The sequence below is a fragment of the Panthera pardus genome, unplaced genomic scaffold (genome assembly GCF_024362965.1).
Source record: "Panthera pardus isolate Hobbes unplaced genomic scaffold, ASM2436296v1 HiC_scaffold_18, whole genome shotgun sequence".
Taxonomy (NCBI): domain Eukaryota; kingdom Metazoa; phylum Chordata; class Mammalia; order Carnivora; family Felidae; genus Panthera; species Panthera pardus.
The window spans coordinates 35,287,413-35,312,024 of NW_026526743.1; the positions used below are offsets into that span (position 1 = coordinate 35,287,413).

The 24,612-nt window shown below is 38.2% G+C and overlaps 1 protein-coding gene across 7 annotated transcripts in view; it reads right to left on the minus strand.

The window, feature by feature from the left end:
• Window positions 1-24,612, minus strand: part of CNOT1 (CCR4-NOT transcription complex subunit 1) — a 102,468-nt gene that overhangs the window by 52,654 nt on the left and 25,202 nt on the right. For all 7 annotated transcript variants that reach the window (XM_019455753.2, XM_019455750.2, XM_019455754.2 and 4 more), the window contains exons 2-8: window positions 23,717-23,992; window positions 5,395-5,502; window positions 4,481-4,579; window positions 4,042-4,110; window positions 3,900-3,954; window positions 2,982-3,185; window positions 1,465-1,633 (exon numbers count right to left, since the gene is read on the minus strand). In XM_019455753.2, the coding sequence (XP_019311298.1) occupies window positions 1,465-1,633; window positions 2,982-3,185; window positions 3,900-3,954; window positions 4,042-4,110; window positions 4,481-4,579; window positions 5,395-5,502; window positions 23,717-23,818 (806 nt within the window). In that variant the 5' untranslated portion in view covers window positions 23,819-23,992. The remainder of the gene's footprint in view (window positions 1-1,464; window positions 1,634-2,981; window positions 3,186-3,899; window positions 3,955-4,041; window positions 4,111-4,480; window positions 4,580-5,394; window positions 5,503-23,716; window positions 23,993-24,612) is intronic.

A 24,612-nucleotide genomic window follows, 5' to 3' on the forward strand; every position in this document is an offset into this window, starting at 1 on the left:
TCATGAGTTTGAGCTCCACGTTACGTGTAGAGATTACTTAAATAAAGTTTTAAAATAAAATAAAATACTGATACTCAAGGTGAGTTTGATTATTCTGGTATGAACATGGCCTTGAAAATGTACCCTAACTTTGCTACTTTACACCTTGAAGTTTAACTAAACAAGTTTTATGCCAGGCACATACACATACCCACAAACACATTTTCAAAAATAAATGTAGATTTGGTTTGTATGAAGAGTTTTTAAAACATTAAAAGCTGGGGCACAAGGGTGGCTCAGTCAGTTGAGCATCCAACTTTGGTTTCAGGGCATGATCTCACGGTTCATGAGTTCAAACCCTGCACAAGGCTCACTGCTATTAGCAAAGAGCCTGCTTCAGATCCTCTGTCCCTCCCCTGCTGTCTCTGCCCCACCCCTGTTCATACTCTCGCGCTCTCAAAAATAAACAAACATTAAAAAAAAAAAATTAAAAGCTACATTTAAAGTAAAAGCAAAGAATATTAATATCTTTAATTCCTCTCAGGAAAAGAATGACAATCCACTTTATCAAGTCCTGAGTGCTACCAAAAGGGTGAAACTATCTCCTTTGGGGCCCTTCACAAGTGAGAAAAACATTCAAGAGGAGGCTATAAAACAGGGAGAAAAGGAAGGTTGTAGAAAAGGAAGGTACAGTGGGGATTTGAAGGTTCAGGGAGGGAAGAGAAAGTTAAACTCATGAGGTAGGAAATGATACAATTTCCATAAACACTTGCCTCAATGATCTCTCTCCCCCAAAAGCTAAAAATGTCTATCCTAGCAACCAGGCTAGGAACCTATGATTTCTAAATTTGGGAAACTAGAGATAGAGAAAGAGATAGAAATTTAGCCACCATGATATTTACAGCTGTCACCAAAACTAGTAGAGGCATATCTCGGAGATTTTGTAGATTCAGTTCCAGACCACTGCAATAAAGCCAAATGAATTTTTTGATTTCCCAGCATGTATGTTTACACTATACTGTAGTCTATCAAGTGTGCAACAGCATTAGGTCTAAACAAAATGTACATACCTTAATTAAAAAAATACTTTTTGCTGAAAATTGCTAACCATCACCTGAGCTTTTGGTTGAGTTATAGATAACCATAATAAATACAGTATGAAACACTTTGAAATACTGTGAGAAATTATCAAAATGTGACAGAGACACAAAGTAAGCACGTTATTGGAAAAATAGTGCCAACAGACTTCCTCAACACAGGGTTGCCACAAACCTTCAATTTGTAAAAAGTGCAGTATCTGCAAAGCACAACAAAGTGAAGCACAGCAAAACGAGGTATGCCTATATGTGGAAGATTAAATTTGGAAGTAAAATTCTTAAGAGGCAAAGATAATAGCACATTAAGTAATGTTAGCAACTTGCCTTAAATAATTACATCATATTTGGCACAGGAGTAAACAGAAGTTTAGTGTATCTTACTACCAACCTTGCACAAAAGCCATAGCCTACTTCCTGCATGAAATCAGCCAAGGAACTCTCCATCATGGTTTTAGCTACCCCTCCGGAATCAGGCAGGATCCTGTCCATTAGAATGTCCCGTTTTTCAGGGTATAAAAGTGGTGCAAGCACCACGGGACAGCGTTCCTGAGGAAAATCTGAAGGAGGAAAAGATTGTAATTGCTAAACTGATGAAAAACAAACTATTCTCATTTACTGCCTTTAAAAGCCCCCAAATCTGAATCTTCCACAAGTTCATGTTCAAAGGTTATTCAGTTTTTTCCAATCCAGCTAGCCCAAGTTACAACTTTAACACCGACTCCAAAATTTGAATGTTTGCTCATCACAAAAATTGCTCAAGTATATTTGTTAAGTTTTTATGCTAGGATCCCAATATCTGGTGGCCAATTCACATCCTAAATATTACTTTAAAATTTCACAAGATTAACTATCAGTTCTCATACAAAGAAAGCATCAGAGACCATTGAAATATCATTGTCTATTTGTTTCATTGATAAGAAAACTCATCACTTAGAAAGTTAATGCAGTTTAAAATTCAGGTATTTAAACATCAGAAAGCAAAGTAACAGTGGAAATGGACAGTGGTTAGTTTATCATCAAGACTTGTTTTAGGGATGCCTGGGTGGCTCAGTCAGTTAAAAGTGGTGATCTCACAGAGTTTGAGCCCCACATCAGGCTTCATGTTGGTAGCGTTGAGCCTGCTTGGGATTCTCTCTCTGCCACCCCTTCTCTCAAAAATAAATAAATCAACTTTTAAAAAAATATTAAAAAAAAAAAAGATTTGTTTCAAAAAGACTACTTATATCTCTAAAAGAAAGATCGGAGGGGCGCCTGGGTGGCGCAGTCGGTTAAGCGTCCGACTTCAGCCAGGTCACGATCTCGCGGTCCGTGAGTTCGAGCCCCGCGTCAGGCTCTGGGCTGTCCGTGAGTTCGAGCCCCGCATCAGGCTCTGGGCCGATGGCTCGGAGCCTGGAGCCTGTTTCCGATTCTGTGTCTCCCTCTCTCTCTGCCCCTCCCCCATTCATGCTCTGTCTCTCTCTGTCCCAAAAAAAAATAAATTAAAAAAAAAAACGTTGGAAAAAAATAAAAGAAAGATCGGAGAAAAGAAGAATGGCAACAATAGAAGCCAAGAGTTCTCTTAGCATAGCATTTCAAATAGCCAGATAGGCAAAGTGGGTATATCAATAATGACCAATTTTCTTAAGTAAAAAGAACATGTCACCACAGTGTAGTCTCCATCACCCTAAGGGAGAAAAAAGACTACATGGAAATATACCAAGTCTTAACCGAGACTGTATCTACATAACAATATTACTACAGTTATGTTCATTTTATACCTTTCCTATGAGGCTTTAACTTTCATATTTAAAATTACAATTTACTTCCTTAAAAAATTACCAACTTATAGATAAATCATGGTCTTCACTTATATTCTAAAATCCCTGTCACGAAATCATCTTTTGTAGGCAACAGACACTCCTTTACCTCTGCGCAGCGTCTTAAGAAAAGCGTCTATTTGTTCCTGTCCAACTCCAAAGGCTCCCTTCTGCCCAAAGAGGAGATGGGAGAGGAGGAGATGTAGGACCTCTATTGCTATATCTTGGAAGCCACCTTCTTGATTTCCACTGACGTCTGCGTCAATGTAAGAACGCAGAAGATCAGGAAGCTTCTGTTTGATAAACTGGGCAGCTAAAAGTCAGGTAAACCAAAAATCACAAGTTACTTTAACACCACAATGGGTAAAGAGCCACATCAGAACACAGATGACCATCATTCTTATTCACCAACTCACCCTTCACCCTCTAATATTTTCACAGTTCTAGGTGGCAAGTATAAAATAAGAGACCAACTGCTGGGGGCTGGTAGGAGGGGGAAATGGAGAGCTGTTCGGTGGGTATAGTGTATCAGTTTTGCAAAACAAAGAATTCCAGACATCTATTACACAACAATGTGAATATAAGTATTACTGAACTATACATTTAAAAATGGTTATGAAGAAGGGGGTGCCTGGGTGGCTCAGTCAGTTAAGCACCCAACTCTTCATATCAGCCCAGGTTGTGATCTTGCAGTCTGAGATGGGAGCCCCACGTCGGCCTCTGCACTGACAGCATGGAGACTGCTTGGGATTCACTGTCTCCACCCTCTCCCCCACTCATATTCTCTCTCAAAATAAACATTTTTTTAATTTAAAAAAATTTTAAAAATTTTTAAATGTTTATGAAGGTAAGTTTTATATTATATTAGGTTTTACTATGCATACACACATTCATAAGAGAGGCCAAAAGAAAATAATCTTAGATTATCTTACTCTCTAAATCTAAACTATGGTGCCTCAAGATTCAAAAACTCATGGATTTTAAAGAAATAACTTCACTACAGGATCTCTAAGAAAAAAGAACTTACCAAAACCTCTAAGATCAGAACTGGAAGAATTCAAGAGGGCAAGGCCAAAAATTACCTGAAACAAGAAGGGTTAGATTGATCAAAGAGTCGACTGGCTGTTTTTAATTCCAATTTTGCATGTATCTCTTTTTAAATCACATACCTCTTGTACTTTGCTTAATTTGAGAACTTTACTCAGCTGGGCAAATAAGTGGGGTGCAGGCTTTAAACTCTGAAACAAACCAAACTTTATTTCAAAACAAGAAGAACTTAAAAAACAAGACAAACTTAGGATTTTCAGTAAGTTTATAAAAGCATCTATTCACCCAAATATGGTGCTACACAGGACTGACATAATTCTGTAGTGTTGCTAGAAAGAATACACCAAGTCCTAGACTGACAAACAAGCCTTTGCATGATCTGGTTTTAGTTAAGGTTCTATTTATGATCAAATGAACCATCTTGATTTTGTTAGAAAACTAAAAAACCCTAAAGTAACTACTGAGATTTTTAAATTACAACGTGTCTTTATGATATCAAGATTTAAGGTCTTTTCAGAAAGTGACATCCTTAGGACTACTAAAGATAAAAGCAATACCAACCTTCTGATAGTGCAATGGATTATCAATGGCATAGGACAGCGTCGAGATAAAATTTGGCTTTGTAATCAGCGACGCACACTCCTGAATCAGAAACTGAGTCTTTAAAAATAAAAAGTGAATTTTCATTAGCATTAACATTCATCTTCTTCACAAACAGATGCAGAGATGCTCAGAACAGTGAAGTGTAATCCAATATTGGATATTGTTTCTACATTATCAAATCAGCTCTTTAAAATCACATTTAAACTCGTAGAGTCTATTAGCAGCAAGTGTTAAACCAACATTTCTACAAAATAGAGTCCAACAACAAGGTATCTATAAGGAATAACATCATGACAGACTATTACCAGATTGAAAATCAAGCCAAAGAAACTCAATCTAGAAAAAGACAGTCCTGGGGCACCTGGGTGGCTCAGTCAGTTACTTGTCCAACTTCAGCTCAGGATGTGATCTCACAGATCATGAGCGCCGAGTTGAGCTCCATGCTAACAGCTCAGAGCCTGGAGCCTGCTTCTAATTGTGTCTCCCTCTCTCTGCCCCTCCCCTGCTCGTGCTCCTCTCTCTCAAAAATGAATAAACATTAAAAAAAAGTTTTTGTTTTTTTTGTTTTAAGAAAAAGAGCCTCTCTCTCTGCCTTACTTACTTGTCAAGCAGTATTCCCCCCCTCATTCCTACTTCCTTCAGGCGGGCCTGATCCCCAGCACTCTAAGCCTGAACTAGGTAGCTGTAAAGCTCTGTAGGCAGGAAGGAGAAGGAAAGGGAAAAAAAAGGACAAGTCCCAATACCTTTTAGCCATTCAGCTGAGATTACCTCTGGATGATTTGTGTATGTCACTTAATACACACACTATGCCCAAAATGCAATTTGCTGAACAATTAGATCTAAGTAAACATAAGCTCTGTAAGCCCCAATACCTGATGAAAATCTTTGCCACTGCTTTTACCATCGCCACTGAAATCCACATGCGAAAATAGGCAGCGTAATAAATGCCTGTCTGCCTCAGGACCGTGCCGATTCACAATCTAAAAAGACCAAAAATATGAATTTATAGTCAACATTAAGGAGGATTGAAAAACTTGGGGTGCCTGAGTGGCTCAGGGGGTTGAATGTCTGACTTCAGCTCAGGTCATGATCTCACAGTTCATCAGTTCGAGCCCTGCACTGGGTTCACTGCTGTCCGTGCAGAGCCCACTTCGGATCCTCTGTCCTTCCTCTCTCTCTGATCCTCCCCCACTCACGCTCTCTCTCCCAAAAATGAATAAATATTTTTAAGAGGATTAAAAAAGTCTCTAGGCAAATCTCAATATTAATTTTTCATGTTGAATAAGAGTTATTGGAATTAATGAAATAGAGGTACCCATATTTTATAATTAAAGGTTTTTTTGTTTCCTACAGTCACTGGCAGGGAAAAAAAAAAACAAGAAACTAACCAGTCCATGTATATAAAACTGTGTGCACTTTGGTCAACATCTAAACCAAAACACCAAGTAACATAAATGACATGTAGTAAGAATATTAAGTGGTTGGTTTTTTTTGAAGTTGTAAGGCAACAATTTTGTAACAAACTGGAGCTATAAGAGTATCACTTTTTCTGTGCATTATTTGTACCCTAAATACATAACCTGAAATTTAAGACAACTGTAACTCATTACAATAACCTACAAGGCAAGGCCCTAAAAAAAACAGTCTGACTTCAGTACTTTATTTAGATGCTGCCCCTGGGCTCTATTAGTTTTGTGCTGTTTCTCAAATTTACCAATGTTACTGCTATTCTAATTAGAAAGCTTCAGAATGCTAACACGGCCTGTTCTATCAGTTCCTTTCATAACTACATGACCTGCCCCACAATCTCCCCTTCACCCTGAATTACTTTTCACTATAGCACTTAAAATCACCTGATAATTTATGTTTATTTTCTATGTCCTCACTAGACTTTAAGTTGTACGAGAACAGGGAATTTGTGCAGTTATACTCACCTCTTTGCATCTAGTCTAGAAAAGAACTTAGTGCATTTTAAGTACAGAGTGAGTAATGATTCTCTTATTAAATGCTTTTTAAAAATATTATAAATAACACTTGCACTTTAGGCTAAGTACAGTACTGAGCTTCCTTGGTTTAATCTTCAACAACTCTGCCAAAATTTACTGTAATTTTATAGATGAAGAGTTGAACACTTAGACAACTTGAGCGTCAAATTACATAGTCGATGAGTTGAGAAATCTGGATTCATACTCCAACTCCAAATCCTATGCTCTTTGTACTGTATCATAATTATGTGGTAGCTGGCTGAGTTAACTTATTTCAGTTTGTTTTCCCCAGTCAGAAAATACAGGAAGCTAAATAAGACCAATTTTTACACTGTCCCACATACATCTTCAAGATAAAATCAATAAAATCAGATAATCAAGAACTTCTCCATGTCTAAAAGTTATTGTGGCCCTACTCACAATGTACTGGGTTTGTGGGTTCTTACAGTTCCTTAAGTCCTATAAAGGCAGAGATTATTTTTTACTATCCCCTGGAATGCTGAAAACATTATCTTAAAGGGCCAATTCAAATTAACTAGAAATAAATCTATCTATGCTCCAACCAAATGGAGCTCTTGCTCAGAGGAACAAGAATATCTGGTTTAACAAAAATCTGAATACATGCTAGATACTATTCAAGGTACAGCAAATACAGCAGGAGACGAGACCAGCAGGTTCTGTAGCTCTCATGGAGCACATTTGCACAGGGGGAAAAAGTTATGAAATTTTTCTGATAAACTGTCATATAAAAAACAAAACAAGGTGTTGTGATATTGATAGGAGGGGCGAGTGGTGCCTGAGAAAGGCCTTCTCTAAAGATTTAACATATAAACAGACTTAAAATATTGAAGTGACAAAAACCACACATAGAGCTGGAGGAAAGAGCATTTGAGGCAAAACGTAAACTATATGCAAATGCATTTAATAACAAAAAAGAAAAAAAAAAGCCAGAGGGAGTCAGGAGGCTAGATCATGATTCTTGAACCTAGTGACTTATCTGGTACTGTTACATCAATCTAAAAGATGGAAGACATTCCACTAGACTGTCGTCACAGCCAACAAAACCCAAAAAAACAAATTTAACTTTTTGTTTTAACTAGAATAAGCAGAATTTTACGAAGCTCCCTTCTAACCATTTACATTTATTTCTACAATATAATTTTATAGCTTCTATTACAGCCATTCAATCTTAACAACCACCCTCAGTATATATAGACAAGCAATATCATGTCATTACAAATACAGATTTGTTTTTTAAGAAAATCAAGGTTGCAACAAAAAGGGACAAATGTCACACATAACTTGCTGGAGAGTAGTAGGATCAGAAGGTATGTTTTTATAGCTGCTAGGTGTATGGAATATTCACTCTGTGATACCATGGTGCCCTTCATTAGAAGCCACTTTTTTCTTCTAAAAACTGAAGTGATATTTTGGGGCACCTCAGTGGCTCAGTCAGTTGAGCATCCCGACTCCTGACTTCAGCTCAGGTCATGATCACAGAGCATGGAGCCTGCCTAAGATTCTCTCTCTGCCTCTCCCTCTGCCCCTCTCCTTCACTCATGCTCTCTAAAAATTCTTTCATAGGGAAACGAATTTGACAATAAATTTCATGTTAAAAAAGTAAAGTTTTTTTAAAAGGCTTTAATAAAAAACATAAAGTGGTATTGTAAAGACATGATCTTGGATTACAAAGATGTTATGGCAAGATTTTATTGATCCCCCAAGACCAAGTCCTATGCATTTTTACTTAAAATTCAAACCTTCCGGGGCACCTGGCTGACCCAATTGGTTGGTTAAGTGTCTGACTCTTGATTTTTGGCTCAGATCATGATCTCACAGTTCGTGAGATTGAGCCCTGTGTCGGGCTCTGCCTTGACAGTGCTGGGATCCCTGCTTAGGGTTCTCTCTCTCCTCTCCCTGCCCCTCCCCAGATTTCCCTCCCTCTGTCTCCCTCTCATCCCCTCCCTTAAAAAAAAAAAGAAATCAAACCATTCCACCCACTGTACACGAGTGGGGCCAATAAAATAATTCAAAGTTTTAGTTAAGTAACTACATTACAATCTGATAAAATCTGTAGGCTACATTAAAAATAAATTAACTACACCAAAGGCATGCCATAATACTTCTATAATGATCTGATCTGCGGCTAGAACAACATATTCTCATTTAGAAGTCACGTATTAAGAGGAACATTAACAAATAATGCATTTATGATGGTAGAGATCCAGAAAATCATGTGAAATGGTCAGAGAAATGGGGCACTATCTGCCCTAGAGAACATATGGAGGAGGATTAAAGACATAATTGTATGAAGGGTAATTACATGAAATAATACATCTTATACAGAAAGAGCCCCATTTATTTTAGCTCATTGTAAGTATAAGAAAATGACTAATGAAGGTTGTCCACAAATGCTATGAGTAATCTTACAAGGTAGTCAAGTAACTTTCATAGTCCAAAACAACAAAAATCCTTCTTTATTAATACTTATTCTTCTTTTGGTGGAATACTGATAAAGCAGCAATTATCTGATGAATTGTGTCTTCAACCATAGCTGTTGTACAAACAGATTTTATATATTTATATATGGATACAGATTTTCACACAAGATCAAAAAGATTTATATAAATATACAAAACCTAACCTACAAATGACCTCAAAGGTCCAAAATATGCCCAAGATTCTACAGTTATTAAGTACCAGATTTTTTAAATTTAAACTGAAGGCAGTAACTCTCTATATAACAATTACAGTTTTTACATTGTAATATGTTTTATACAAATAATGGAGCCTCTTTGTGTTTCTTACACTTGTTAAACAATTTTAATTCTTAAAATTATATATACAGGTTATTATCTGTAATATACTTTGGGTTACTTTATTAAAAAAATAGTGCATGTATTTGAAACAGTTTAATGTATTGAAAAGAACAAGAAAAAACCATGCAGCAAGTAATCAGGGTTAATTCTAATGAAAATCATTAATTTTAAGGACAAAACTTTCAAAGTCCTAACTCAAAGATGGTGGAACTATGAGCACTTTTTTCCGAATAACAAAAAACTTCCTAATTTCCATTTTCAATAAAACATACTCTTGAAAGAACTGATCCAGAGAGATATGGAAGATAGCTCATTTTTAGTACCTCAAATGACAGGCCAAATGTAGATTTCTATTAGGGACTGATAAATCCACAAGTAAAAATGTTTGGGACTGATAAATGTTCCAAAACCTATATCCTTTGTTTGTTCAATTGAGGAACCAGGGGCCAGCTGAGCCATGAAAGAAAAGAGACTATCCATTTAGAAACCCAGATCAACATACTGCAGAATGACAAAGGAGCTAGAGCTGAGGAAACAACCAAATTCAAGATGCTACTTTCAATGTCTAGAGCAAACCATCTAGCCAAAGGAGAATGCTGGTGAAGCAGAAGAGGAGGCTGTGGCAGTGGCAACCATTACTGAATTTGAAAACAAATGGCAGACTACCCCCAACATACTTCCCAGCCCTCAAGCATCCCCAAGATTGTTTACAAGTGAGTAAATAATTGGGTTAATTCAAATATGAGCAAAAATCCAGAGACTCAGCATGGAACCTATCTGGAAGAAACTGTAAAATAAACAGACCAAAGAAACAAACAAGACAGTTGGAGAACATACATTTGAAAGGACTTGCCCAAATATACAGAAGAGTTCAGTAAACAGTATTTCATACTACCAAAGAAATTCTAAGAACTGCTTTAATTTTTGAAGGGGAAAAGTCCTGAAAAAGGCAAAAGACTGGCTCAAAGACAGGAGAACAGAAGGAAATGAAAGCAAGCTTGCATATTTAAGAAAATTAAGGCTGCTTAGGATTCTCTCTTTTCCTCTCTCACTGCCCCTCCCCTGCCTGTTCTTTCTCCCTCAAAATAAAAATAAAAATAAAAATTTAAAAACAAGCAAGGGCACCTGGGTGGCTCAGTCAGCTAAGCATCCGACTTTTGACTCAGGTCAAAAGTCTCAGGTCACGATCTTACGGTTCATGAGTTCGAGCCCAGGGCTCTGTGCGGACAGCTCAGAGCCTGGAGCATGCTTCGGACCTGTCTCTCCCTCTCTCTCTCTGCCCTTCCCCTGCTCATGCTCTCTCTCTCTCTCTCTCTCAAAAATAAACAAATGTTTAGATAAAAATATATATAGATAAAAAAAAATGTCTTAAAAGCAAATTATGTCTTAAAGCAAAAATGTCTTAAAAGCAAAACCTTCAGAAAAGGTAATCACCTAACAATCTATTTCAATCCACATAAAATCTAGTACAATCCACATGGGAAAAAAAAAAAAAATCAAAGAAAGCAACAAAAATATCCATGAAATAAATAAAGATCTGAATGGGAAGACTGAAAGGTATACCACAGCACAAGAAAGGCTGATGCAGAATAACCAATGCTACAGCATATACATAAAGTTAATGAACTCTAAAAGAAAATTCACAGGGATACTGAGGTTAGGAGTAGATATTGGTAGGAAAAGTTAGTTATCTAAAATAAAATGCATGAGGAAGGAGAGAAACAAGGAAAGACGGGGAACCTTTGGCATTACATGTTGCAGAAAAAATAATGGGGAGCAATATTTATAAAACCAGGGGTAATCTTGACTCAAGAATCTCATATTTAGGGGCACCTAAGTGGCTCAGTCGGTTGAGCATCCAACTCTTGATTTTGGCTCAGGTCATGGTCTCACAGTTCATGGGTTCGAGTCCTGAGTCAGGCTCTGTGCTGAGTGTGCAGAGCCTGCTTGGCATTCTCTCATTCCTCTCTCTGCTCCTCCCCCACTTACACTCTCTCTCAAAATAAATAATAAACTTAAAGAAATAATTTCATATTAGTTATAATTGGACTTTAAATAAAAATGAGAACATTCTCAAGCATGAAAGAACTCCATTAATAGCACCCAAGTTCTAAATGAAACAAATCTGACCATGATCTACAGCCAAAACAGAAATGAATGAAAATAGAAGATTTGGGGGGAATGTAGAAACTGTAGTAAAAGGACAGGCAGCAAGAACTGAATCCATTTCAATATATAATATATTTCTAGTAAGATTAAATTGCTCTTTAAATAAAAGTTGTTTTACATATTTAACTTTGGGAACAAAAACTTTACATCATTACCAAGCAAACTTTAATTAAGTAAAAGATATTCCTTAAATATTGAAAGTAATATGAAAACAATGAATCCAATACTATACCCAGTTGGTGGTGTAACTATATCAAGAACTATTCTAAATAACTTTAAAATGTTAATTTGATGGTACATCTCTACTAAGATACATAGCCATACTTCATTTTATTGCACTACAGCAATTTTAAGATATATTTTTTTGTTTTTCAGATTGAAGGTTTATTGCAACTGTGTATCAAAGCTATTTTTCCAATAACATTTGCTCATTCTTGTTTCTGTGTCACATTTTGGTAATTCTCACAATATTTCAAATTTTCCCATTATTATATTTCTTATGATGATCTGTGATCAGTGATGTTACTACTGTAATTGTTTGGGGGCACCAAGCACTACATCCATAGAAGGCAGCAAACATAACAAATGTATGTGTTCTGACTACTACAGCAACCAGCTGCTCCCCCACCTTCTTTCCCTCCTGTTACCTGAGATAAAACAATATTGAAATTAGACCAATTAATAATCCTACAATGTCCTCCTAAATGTTCAAATGAAAGGAAGAGTCAAACATATCTCACTTGAAATCAAAAGATAGATACGATTAAGGTTAGTTAAGGAAGGCACATTCAAAGTCCAAACAGGCCAAAAGCCAGTCCTCTTGTGCGTAAGTTAGCCAAGTTGTAAATACTAAAAAAGGAAGTTTCTTGTAGGACATTACAAGTGTTACTCCAGTGAACACATGAATGATAAGAAAGCAGAAGAATCTTCTTGCTGGTAAAGAAGAAGTTGTCATGGCCTGGACAGAAGATCAAACCAGCCATAATATTCCCTTAAACCAAAGCCTAATTCAGATCAAGGCCCCAACTTTTCTTCAATTCTATAAAGCCTGAGAGAGGCGAGGAAGCTGCAGAAAAAAAGCGGTAAGTTAGCAGAGGTTGGTTCATGGAGTTTAAGGAAAGAAGCCATCTCCCTAATATAAAAGCACAAGGTGAAGCAAAGGCTGATGTAGAAGCTGCAGCAAGTCATCCAGAAGATCTGGCCAGATAACGAAGGCAGCTACAGTAAGCAAAAGACTTTTCAATGTAGATGAAACAGAATATTAGAAGAAAACACCAGGGACACATGGTGGCTCAGTTGGTGAAATGTCCTGACTTTAGCTCATGTCATGATCTTGCCGTCATGTTCTCGCCGTCCATGGGTTTGAGTCCCGTGTCGGGCTCTGTGCTGACAGCTCAGAGCCTGGAGCCTGCTTCGGATTCTGTGTCTCCCTCTATCTCTGCCCCTCCCCCACTTGTGTTTTCCCTCCCTCCCTCTATCTCTCTCTCAAAAATAAACAAACATTAAAAAGAAGAAGAAAACGCCATTTAGGACTTCCACAGCTAGAGAGAAGTCAATGCCTGACTTCAAAGCTTCAAAAGACAAGCTGACTCTCTTGTTAAGGCCAAATGCAGCAGGCGACTTTTAAGGTGAACCCAATGCTCACTGACCATTCCAAAACTCCTAGGGTCCTTACAAATTATGCTAAATTGACCCTCCTGTGCTCTAAAAATGGAACAAAGCCTACAGGACAGTACATCTGTTTACAACATGATTTGCTGAGTATTTTAAAACCACTGTTGAGACCTAATGTTCAGAAAGAAAGACTCCTTTCAAAAGGTTACTGATCACTGACAATGCACCTGGTCACCCAAGAGCTCTGGTGGAGATACACAAGGAGATTATTGTTGTTTTCAGGTCTGCTAACACAACAACCATTCCGCAGCCCCACGGATCAAAGAGACCTTTATTAGACTTTTTTTTTTTTTTTTAATCTTTATTTTTGAGAGAGAGACAGACAGAGTGCGAGCAGGGGAAGGGCAGAGAAAGAGGGAGACACAGAATCCAAACAGGCTCCAGGCTCTGAGCTGTCAGCACAGAGCCTGATGCAGGGCTCAAACTCACGAAAGCAAGTTCATGGCCTGAGCCGAAGTCCAATGCTTAACTGACCGAGCCAGCCAAGTGCCCCAGAAGTCCTTCAGATTTTCAAGTCTTACTATTTAAGAAGTACATTTTGTTAAGCTACAGCCACCACAGATAATGATAATCCTTGATGATGGATCTGGGCAAAGTAAACTGAAAACCTTCTGGAAGGGAATTAGCATTCTAGATGCCATCCAAGAAGAGCATTCGTGATCATGGGGAAAAGGTCAAAATATCAAAAGTAACAAGAGTTACAGAAGTTGATTCCAGTTCGTGGAGATGACTTTAAGGGGTTCAAGACTTCAGTGGAAGAAGTAACTACAGATGTGCTAGAAACAGCACAAGAACCAGAACTGGAAGTGCGGCCTGAAGATGTAACTGAATTACTGTAATCTCATGATAAAATTTTAACAGATGAGGGGCGGCTGGGTGGCTCAGTCAGTTAGGTGTTCAACTCTTGATTTCAGCTCAGGTCATGATCTCACTGTTCGTGGGTTCGAGCCCTGTGTCAGGCTCTATGCTGACAGCTCAGAGTCTGTAGCCTGCTTCAGATTCTGTGTCTCCCTCCTTCTCTCTGTCCCTCCCCTGCCTGCACTGTCTCTCTCTCTCTCAATAAACAAAGATTTAAAAAAACATTTAAAAAAAAAAAAAAGATTCTCTCCCCCTCTGCCCTTCCCCAGCTCGCTCGCTCGCTCTCTCACTCTCTCTCTAAGAAAAAAAAACTTTAACAGATGAAGAGTTGATTCTTTTAAATGAGCAAAGTGGTTACTTGAGATGGAATTTACTCCTGGTGAAGATGCTGTGAAGATTGTTGGAATGACAACGAAGTTTGTTTATCAACTATCAACTTACCAACTTAGTAAAGCAGTGGCAGGCAGGGCTTGAGAGGACTGACTCCACAATTTTGAAACACATTCTACTGCAAATTAAATACTACCAAACAGCATCACATGCTACAGAGAAATCATCCATGAAAGGAAGAGTCAATCAATGTTAAGAAATTGCTACAGCCACCTCAACCTTCAGCAACCATCAGCTGCTTGCACTGGACTCTGTGCTGACAGATTGAAGCATGGAGCCTGCTTCGGATTCTGGGTCTCCCTCTCTCTGCCCCTCCCCCACTCGTGCTCTGTCTCTCAAAAATAAATTAAAAAAATGTTAATAAAAAAATTTTTAATACTAAAACATATACATCAAAAGTTTAAAATATATGAGCTCCTGGGGTGCCTGGGTGGCTTAGTTAGTTGAGCATACAACTTCGGCTCAAGTCATGATCCCAGTGTAGTGAGATCAAGCCCCACGTTGGGACTCTGCACTCAGCAAAGAGCCTGCTTGGGATTCTCTCCCTCCTCCCCTCTCCCGTACTCACATGCGCTTGCACGCTCTTCCTCCCCCCACCCCCACCCCCCAAATAAAAAAGAGTTCTTAAGAATGCTAAAAAAACCCTCCTATTTGGGGTGCCTGGATGGCTCAGTTGGTTACACGTCCAACTTCGGCTTGGGTCATGATCTTGCAGTTCTTGAGTTTGAGCCCCACATCAGGCTCTGTGCTGACAGCTCGGAGACTAGAGCCTGCTTTAGATTCTGTGTCTCCCTCTCTCTGTGTTCATGCCCTGCCTGTGCTCTGACTCTGTCTTTCAAAAATAAACAAACATTAAAAAAAATTTTTTTTAAAACTCATATTCACAGTCATGTTCAAAAGCCAGGAAACGAGTCACTTTGAAAACTTGCAAATAAACACAGAATCAAACATTAATCTTGCCCTTCTTTTATAAACTGTACCTCAGATAACCATAGAGTTGGTAACAGCAAGTTTCTTTTTACAGAACTATTTCAAGAATGCATAACAAGAGTACCATCATTTTGCAATCCTGAACAAATGAATCTAATCAATGAACAAAGTCTACTAAAAATCACAAAAACAGAGGCAACCAGACACTGCAAACCTCCTGATGAAAAGTATATACTACTACCTTTAAAACTGTTTTAAGGGAAGAAAAAACCTAATCTGTTAAGCTTCTAAATTTACTGATTTACAGGAAATACAAGAGACAAAAGAACATGTTAAACATCACCCTGGAGCTATAATCAGCAAAACTCACACTGGGTAGCTATAAGACAATCTGATTTAAAGTTTTTATTTATTTAAGAAGTGGGGAGGGGGACAGAGAATCCGAAGCAGGCTCTGCGCTGACAATAGAGAGCCCAATGCTGTGGGTTCAGGAACTGTGAGATCATGACCTGAGCCAAAGTTGATGTTTAACTGACTAAGCCACCCAGGCACCCCGGAAAACCAAAGATTTTAAAAGATCTTTAATGAGGGCCAATTGAACAAATGTTTATTTTATTGGATCCTAATTCAAACCCACGTGTTATATGAGATTTTTTAGATGAGGCAAACAGGAAATTTGAGTGTTAACTGGATATTACATTTAGAAATTATTATGCTTTTTTTTTTTTTAAAGATACGACAGTGGCATTATGGTTTGGTTTAAATTAATATATAAATAAAATTATGTATGAGACAAGTTTTAAAACCGAAGAATGGGGGCGCCTAGGTGGCTCAGTTGGTAGGGTGTCCAACTCTTGATTTCAGCTTAGGTCATGCATGATGCCACAGTTCGTGGCACCTATCACCTCGTCAGGCTCTGGACTGACAGTGAGAAGCCTGCTTGGGGTCCTCGCTCTCCCTCTCTTTCTGCTCCTCCCCCACGTGTGCTCTCTCTCTCTCTCTCAAAATAAATTTAAAAAAAAAAAAAAAAAAAAGCCTGAAACAAGATTAGTCATGACTTAAAATAAGGATGATAGATTTGGGAAGATTATATTATACTGTTCTACTCTTGCGCTTGAGATTATCTTTAATAAAACTCTTGGTGTAAGTTTCATTCACTTAATAAATTTTAAAATCTATTTTATATCACATATTAAAAATAAACTTGAAATTTTAATACAATTTTTAAATTATATTTACAGAAACTCTAGATCTTAAAGAACACGATACAAAATACTTTTTTTAAATTTTTACTTATATAATCTCTACACCCCACATGGGGCTCAAACTCACAACCCCAAGATCAAGAATCACATGTTCCCCAACTGAGTCAGCCAGGCACCCGAAGGCATAAAATATTTTTATAGCATCAGTATTTTTAACCCAAAAACAAAAGTGGAATATTCAGAAACGTTAAGCTGAGAATTTAAAAAAATTAGTGTATTTTTTTCTATTTTACTTATATAATTTCTTTCACATAACGACAATGATTACCTTTATGGTTTTTTGTTTGTTTTTGAGAGAGAGAGCACACAAGCAGGGCAGTGGTAGAGAGGGAGGGGGAGATGGAATCCCAAGCAGGCCCCACATAGCACAGAGCCCAACATGGGGTTTGATTTCATGAAGTGTGAAATCAGGACCAAGAGTCCAACCTTAACCAACTAAGCCACCCACACGTCCCAACAATGATGAATTTAAAGGAAAGAACTACAAGGGTTAATCTTTAAAGAATATCATACAACCTGACTGATGAGACAAACTCCAATCCTGTTTTCTCATCTATAAAATGGTAGTACTAGTTAGTTTACACATCTAGTGAACCCATATATCTAATAAATTCAATGAACAATCCTTTATCCACTTGTCCCCAGGAGAAACAACAAAGGGAAAACAATCCTAGTCAAGCTATTAAGGCTGCTCAGACTAAGCCACAACACAGCAAGTGTAAAATATACTAAGCATCCAAGAATACAATAAGCCTTTACCAATCACCAAAAGCAATCAAGAACCAAAAATTAGAATGCTGCTTCCACATCAGTTCTAAATTACTAATCATTCTGAAATAACAGAAGGAGGCTGTCTGTAAAGATACTATTTAAGTTTATCAATTTTGAGAGAGCGTACGCAAGCAGGGAAGGGGCAGAGGGAGAGAGGCACTCCCTGCAAAAATACTATTGAAGACACAAAATTTACTTGTCTGAGAAAAATTTGTAGACATTGTGAAAACCTCAGTCATTAGGCCAACCATTCTAACATTTATCTTCAAAATTAATTAGTGGGGCACCTAGCTGGCTCATTCTGGTGGAGCCTGCGACTCCTGATCTCAAGGTTGTGAGTTTGAGCCCCACAATCTTTTAAGGGGCACCAGGGTGGCTCAGTCGGCTGACTGTCCAACTCTTGATTTCTGTTCAGGTCATGATCTCACCGTCAGGAGACTGAGCCCCATGTCTGGCTCCACGATGGACATGGAGCCTGCTTAAGATTCTTCCTCTCTGCCCACCCCCACTGCTCCCTCTCTGAAAAGAAAAGAAAAGAAAAGAAAAGAAAAGAAAAGAAAAGAAAAGAAAAGAAAAGAAAAGAAAAGAAAAGAAAAGAAAAAAGAAAAAAGAAAAGAGAAAATATCCCACTTGCACTGTCTCTCTCTCAAAATAAACAAACAAAGGAGGAGGAGCACCTGGGTGGGTCAGTTGGATGAGTTTCAGCCTCTTGTTTTAGGCTCAGGTCAAGATCTCAAAGTTGGGTGAATTCTGTCGGACTCTGCGCTGGCATCACAGAGCCTGCTTGGGATCCTCCGTCTCCCTCTCTCTCTCTCCGCCCTTCCCCCACTCCTGCTGTCTCTCTCTCAAAATACATAAACTTAAAAAAATAAATAAAATGAATTTTGTTTTTTTAATTTTTTAAATTAACTTTTTAAAGACAGAGAGACAGAGTGTGAGTGGGTAAGGGGCAGAAAGAGAGGGAGACACAATCCAAAGCAGGATCCAGGCTCTGAGCTATCAACACAGAGCCTGACATGGGGCTCAAACCCACAAACCGTGAGATCATGAGCTGAGCCAAAGTCGGACACTTAACCAACTGAGCCACCCAGACGCTCCAATAAAATGAATTTTAAAAAATAATCTAATCTTCTTAAAAAAACCAATCACTAAATAATTTATTCCTTCTTTCATCCCGATTGCATTTATAGGTATAAAGATAAAAACTAGAGAATAGTTCCACAACTCAAGGTCTTGAGAGTAGGCAAGATAATCAAACCAATTATAGTATAGTATTAAGCTGACCAGTTCAGGCAGAGCCTTGCTGGGGTGAAGTGACACACTGCACCATCAGATTCCCTACTTCAAGGAAGTTGCACTCACGCTGGCAGTCAGGTCCCTCAGAGTTTGTCTCGGCTGCATGGGACAGCTCTGCCTAAGGTTAGCTCTCATATATTAAGAGATAACATAAGGGATATAAAGGTCTGGCCATCTGGGCACACCGTGGGACAACTTTGAGATCTGTTCCCAAACTTCCCACACAGTTTGCCAACATTTCCACCACAGTTCTCCTTCTGCCCAATTCTGTTTCCAATTGGTCTCCCTCCACTACAGGTGTAGAAACCTTGTAAGTAACTTGCATTCCAAACTACCTCTTACGTGCTTCCAGAGAAGAGCAACACAGGCCAAGCCTAGGAGTCTGAGTTTCTAACTGGATAGGACAGAGACAGACTAAAGATTTTAAAACAACAAAGAGACCACAGCTATACATTTTACAAAGGTCACACTGAGAACACAGTGAAAGACATTTTAGAGTAGGGGCTGTCTGGGACAGCCAAACTTTGAACTAGAAGACCTTCCAATCCAGTCTAATTATCTCCTACTTCTTTGTCTTCCATGCAGAATGAGATCCATCATAGGAATGTTGTGGATTCAAATCACATTTGCCACCATTTTCAGGGAAAGTACCAGTGGGCAAAATAATAATGTCTTTGAAACTCCGTGTAAAGAGAGTAATACCTACCCTGCATGACTATGAGGAGAAGGTGAAAACTGACATAAAATCACATCAAAAATAATACCTGCACCATTACAAGTGTTTGAACAGTTGCTAGGAAGAAATGGTAACAGAACGGAGTATGCACAAACAACGAGTGAACTGACATAATGCTTACCATTTTTCACACAACACCGTAAGATCAATGTTGTTTCACGTAATAATCTCACTGCTACTGATAGATGATTGGGTTATTTCCAGCATGGCTATTGCAATACATGTTTTTTGATGAACATGCACATGAGTTTGTTTTATTGTATACATAGAAGTGAACTGCTGGGTCATAAATGATATGTTCAGTACCTTAAAAAGAGGCTTCTGAGATGTTACCATTTTTCTTGATCTGCATGGTTATGCAGATTTATATTCATTTTATGAATATTCGTCTACTTTTCTTTAATTTTTTAAAAAATTTAAATTTACTTATTTTGGGGGCGCCTGGGTGGCGCAGTCGGTTAAGCGTCCGACTTCAGCCAGGTCACGATCTCGCGGTCCGTGAGTTCGAGCCCCGCGTCAGGCTCTGGGCTGATGGCTCGGAGCCTGGAGCCTGTTTCCGATTCTGTGTCTCCCTCTCTCTGTGACCCTCCCCCATTCATGCTCTGTCTCTCTCTGTCCCAAAAATAAATTAAAAAAAAAAACAAAAAAAACGTTGAAAAAAAAAAAAATTAAAATTAAAAAAAAAAAAAAAATTACTTATTTTGAGAGAGGTGTACACCAGTGGGGAAGGGACAGAGAGAGAAAGAGACAGAGAGAATCACAAGGAGGCTTCACACCACTAGTGCAAGGCCAATGCGAGGCCTGAACTCAAAAACCTTGAAATCACGCTCTGAGCCAAAGCTAGATGCTTAACCAACTTAGCCACTGAGGTACCCCTGTGTCTTTTTTTTTTCTTAAGTTTATTTATTACGAGAGAGAGTGTGCAAGCAGGGGAGCAGCAGAGAGAGAATCTCAAGCAGGCTCCACACGGTCAGTGCAGAGCACAACACAGGGCTCAATCTCAGATGCTTGGCTCGATCTCACTAACCATGAGATCTTGACCTGGGCCGTTATCAAGAGCGGGACCCTTAACCGGCTAAGCCATCCAGGCACCCCTCATCTGCATATTTATGATTTGTGAACCGCTCTGTATATACATATTACTTCAATAAAAAGTTGACTAGGGACACCTGGGTGGCTCAATCTAGTATCCGACTTCGGCTCAAGTCATGATCTTACAGTTTGTGAGTTCGAGCCCCACATCAAATCACAAGAGAATCTCTCCTCTATGCCCTTCTCCCATTGGAGCTTTCTCTAAGTAAACTTTTAAAAAATGACTAAAAAAATAAATAACACATGGTACACAGCAGATGCTTAAATAGTAGTTCCATCAAATTCTTAGGTCACAGACCAGCACAGCTTTCAGAATTTATCCTAAAGAATTAATCCAAATAAAGGAAAAAAGGGGTTAAGTCTTCACTGATGAAGTGTTATTAGATTGGATTCTTCAAAGATGAGAATTTCAGGATTTAGAATGACATAAAGGGTCCTGAAACTCAGACTGAGAAGCTTGAATTTTGTTCTGTACTAGAAGGACCTGTGAAGGTATTAGAAAAATGAACTTAAGCACCGTTAATTCATCAAAGTAGCATCAAATGCATTAAGTCCTGTAAGCATACAAATGTGCTGGTATTTCAATGTACTACATACACTGAAATACTACATGAAAAGAAAAAAAAGCAAATAGGAACGGAATAATTCCAAGAACTGAGCTTTCCATTAGAAAACTAAGTAGAAGGGGTGCCTGGGTGGTTCAGTCGGTTAAGCGTCCGACTTCGGTTCAGGTCATGATCTCATGGTTCGTGGGTTTGAGCCCTGTGTCAAGCTCTGTGCTGAAAGCTCAGAGCCTGGAGCCTGCTTCAGATTCTGTGTCTCCCTCTCTCTCTGCCCCTCCTCCACTCAGGCTCTGTTTCTGTCTCAAAAATAAATAAACATAAAAAAAATTGAAAGGGGAAAAAAAAACAAAACTAAGTAGAAGAGTTGCCCAAGCTTGAATTTCTAAGAATTTATCCTACAAATCAACTAACACACACGTAAAAAACAATCTTATAACAGCATTGTCGATAGGATGGATACATACACACACACACACACACACACCAAACCTATATGTACCTCAATAGTGAAATAAATTACAATTCATCAATACGATGGTTTCCTATACAGCCTTTTAAAAGGATGAAGAAACTTTTCATGTTTGGATTAAGAAATAATTTCTAAAAGAGACTGGTAAATTAAAAAAAAAAACCAAGATGTAGAACACTATCATACACCACCATATAAAAAAGGATGAGAAGTATTTTACTATTTTCTTTTTCACTTTTTTTTGATGTTTATTTATTTTTGAGAGGGAGACAGAGTGTGGAAGGGGCAGAGAAGAGGGAGACACAGAATCTGAAGCAGGCTCCAAGCTCTGAGTTGTCGGCACAGAGCCCAACACGGAGCTTGAACCCACGGACCACAAGATCATGACCTGAGCTAAAGTCGGACGTTTAACTGACTGAGCCACACAGGTGCCCTTATATTAATCTACTTTAAAAACAAACAAACCACAATTTCTACACACACACTCCAAAAACAAAAGAGAAAAAAGTTTCCACATCCAACTCTTAATTCTTAGATTTAGCTCAAATAATTAGGCACCTACTTCATTTACAAACTTGTACTAGTGTACTACTTAACTTATATAATAACTGTAATTTATTATGCAGAGGAGAATTAGCATTTTTAAAAATAATGCTTACGACAGGAACCATATTAGGTGCTCCACTTATTGCATTTAATCCTAACAAGGATGTCAGGCAGATTTTATTTTTATTCTTATTTTGCAGGTGAGGAAAATAAGGTTCAGAGAAGTTACCTATTGTCACACAACTAGTATGTTTTATTTTAACAATATATACAATTCTAAGTATAGTGCCATTTGATTTATTGATGTGAAGGGGGTACCATCATTGAAACAAAGGTATGCTATATAACTTTCAAAAAGATTGAATGAAATGCTCTATAAGTCAAACCTGTACTTGAAAACAATAGCTTTTTAAAATCGGTGGTCAAAGGCAAAACCTGGGCGGGGGGGAGAGGGGCAAAGAATTTGAAATGACATTTCTCCAAAGATACACAAATAAGCACATGAAAGATGTTCGACATCATCTATATTACCAAAATGAGATACCTGTTTACACTCCCTATAATGGGAATAGTGTTAGTAAAGAGGAGGGAAAATTGGAACCCTTCTACATTGCTTGTAGAACTGAAAAGTGGTCCAGTGCTCTAGAAAATAGTCTGGCAGTTCTTCAGATATTTAGAGTTACCACATGACCTAGAAATTCCATTATTTAGTATATACTAAATATTTAAAACAGGGGCACGTGGATGGTTCAGTCAGTTAAGCATCCAACTCTTGGTTTCGGCTCAGGTCATGATCTCATGGTTTCAGGAGTTCGGGCCCCACATCATCCTCCAAGCTGACAGCGCAGAGCCTGCTTGGGATTCTCTCTCTCCTCTCCTCTCATCCTGACCCTTCCAGACTCACGCTGTCTCTCTCTCTCTCTCTCTCTCAAAATATATAAATATATAAATATATATTTATATATAAATATAAAATATATAAATTTGGAAACAAATTTAAATATATTCGATGGATGGATGAACAAAATGAGGACTATTCATAGAATTGACTATTGTTCATTATTATAAATAATATTAACACAGTATTATTATTATTCATAAAAAGGAATGAAGTACTGACAATGGCTCCAACATGGATGAAACTTGAAAGTACTGTGATAAGTGAAAGAAGGCAGACACAAAAGGCCACATCTGGTAAGACTGCATTTATATGAAATGTCCAGAAAGGCAAATCCATAAAAGCAGAAAGATTAGTGCTTGCCAGCGGCTGGAGAGAGGAGGAAATGGAAGAGCAACTGCTCACAGTGTCAAGCATTTCTTTCAAAGATGAAGAAGATATTTTCAAAGATGGTGATAATTAAGTAATTTTGTGAATTACTGGAAACTACCAAATGGCACATTTTAAAAGGGTGAGTTTTACATTTTGTAAAGTATACCTCAATTTCAAACTGTAGCTAGAAAAGATGGGGAGTAGGCCAAAATATTTCATAAGTTGTATAGAAAAATTAAAATCTGTGACTCCTCAAAAAAAGGACTGGGATAAATCTCTTTTATGTATTAAAGCTGCAGAGAACCTTCTTTCCACTACATACTCATTCCTTTACTGGTACTTGTTTTCTAAGTTTACTTACATGCTGTATTTCCTGCTGGCTGGCTCGGTAGTTTTTCTTGGTTAAATTGTCCACCAGGTAGCTGATTTGAGACAAGGCCAGCGAGAGCGAGTCAAGATTCATTGCTGGTTGGGGCGGAAGCAGGCGGCCGAGCCCGGCGCAAAATCACCATTATTCCCCTTTAGTCACCTCAGAGGCAGGTTAATGCTTTCTTTGTAATTAGCCTATATCTGATGTCTGTGCAGTGTCTTCAGTTCTTCTTTACCAGGGGTATTACTCTGTTCTGAAACATGGCACCTGTGTTATAAAAAAAAAAAAAAGAAGAAAACACTTCAGATTTTCAAATAGTTTTTTTGTTTTTTACATTTATTTATTTTTGAGAGACAGAGACAGACAGAGTGTGAGCAGGGGAGGGGCAGAGAGAGAGAGGGAGACACAGAATCCAAAGCAGGCTCCAGGCTCTGAGCTGCCAGCACAGAGCCCGACGCGGGGCTCAAACCCACAAACGGTGAGATCATGACCTGAGATCATGACCCAAAGTTGGACGCTTAACCGACTGAGCCACCCACAGGTGCCCCCAAATTAGTTTTTATTTTTAGGGAAAAAGGAGTTAAACAACCATCATCGCTCCATCTTAATACCTGAAATACCACTAAGGACTTAGGAAAAACAAAATTAAAATGTCTCAAACACTATTTATAGACAATGCCAAGTTTGAAACTTAGGGCCAATAGAAAAAGAAACCCCCCCCCCAAAAGTTTGTTTAGCGAGACAACCTATAATATCTGAGATTTCTATTTTATCTACTTCAAAATGATTATTTATACTATACCCTTAGGAACAGCAGGAACGTACTTAAAATTAGGATAGATGGAAAGGAACACTCATCTGACATTTTCAGTCTCTCTTCCCACACT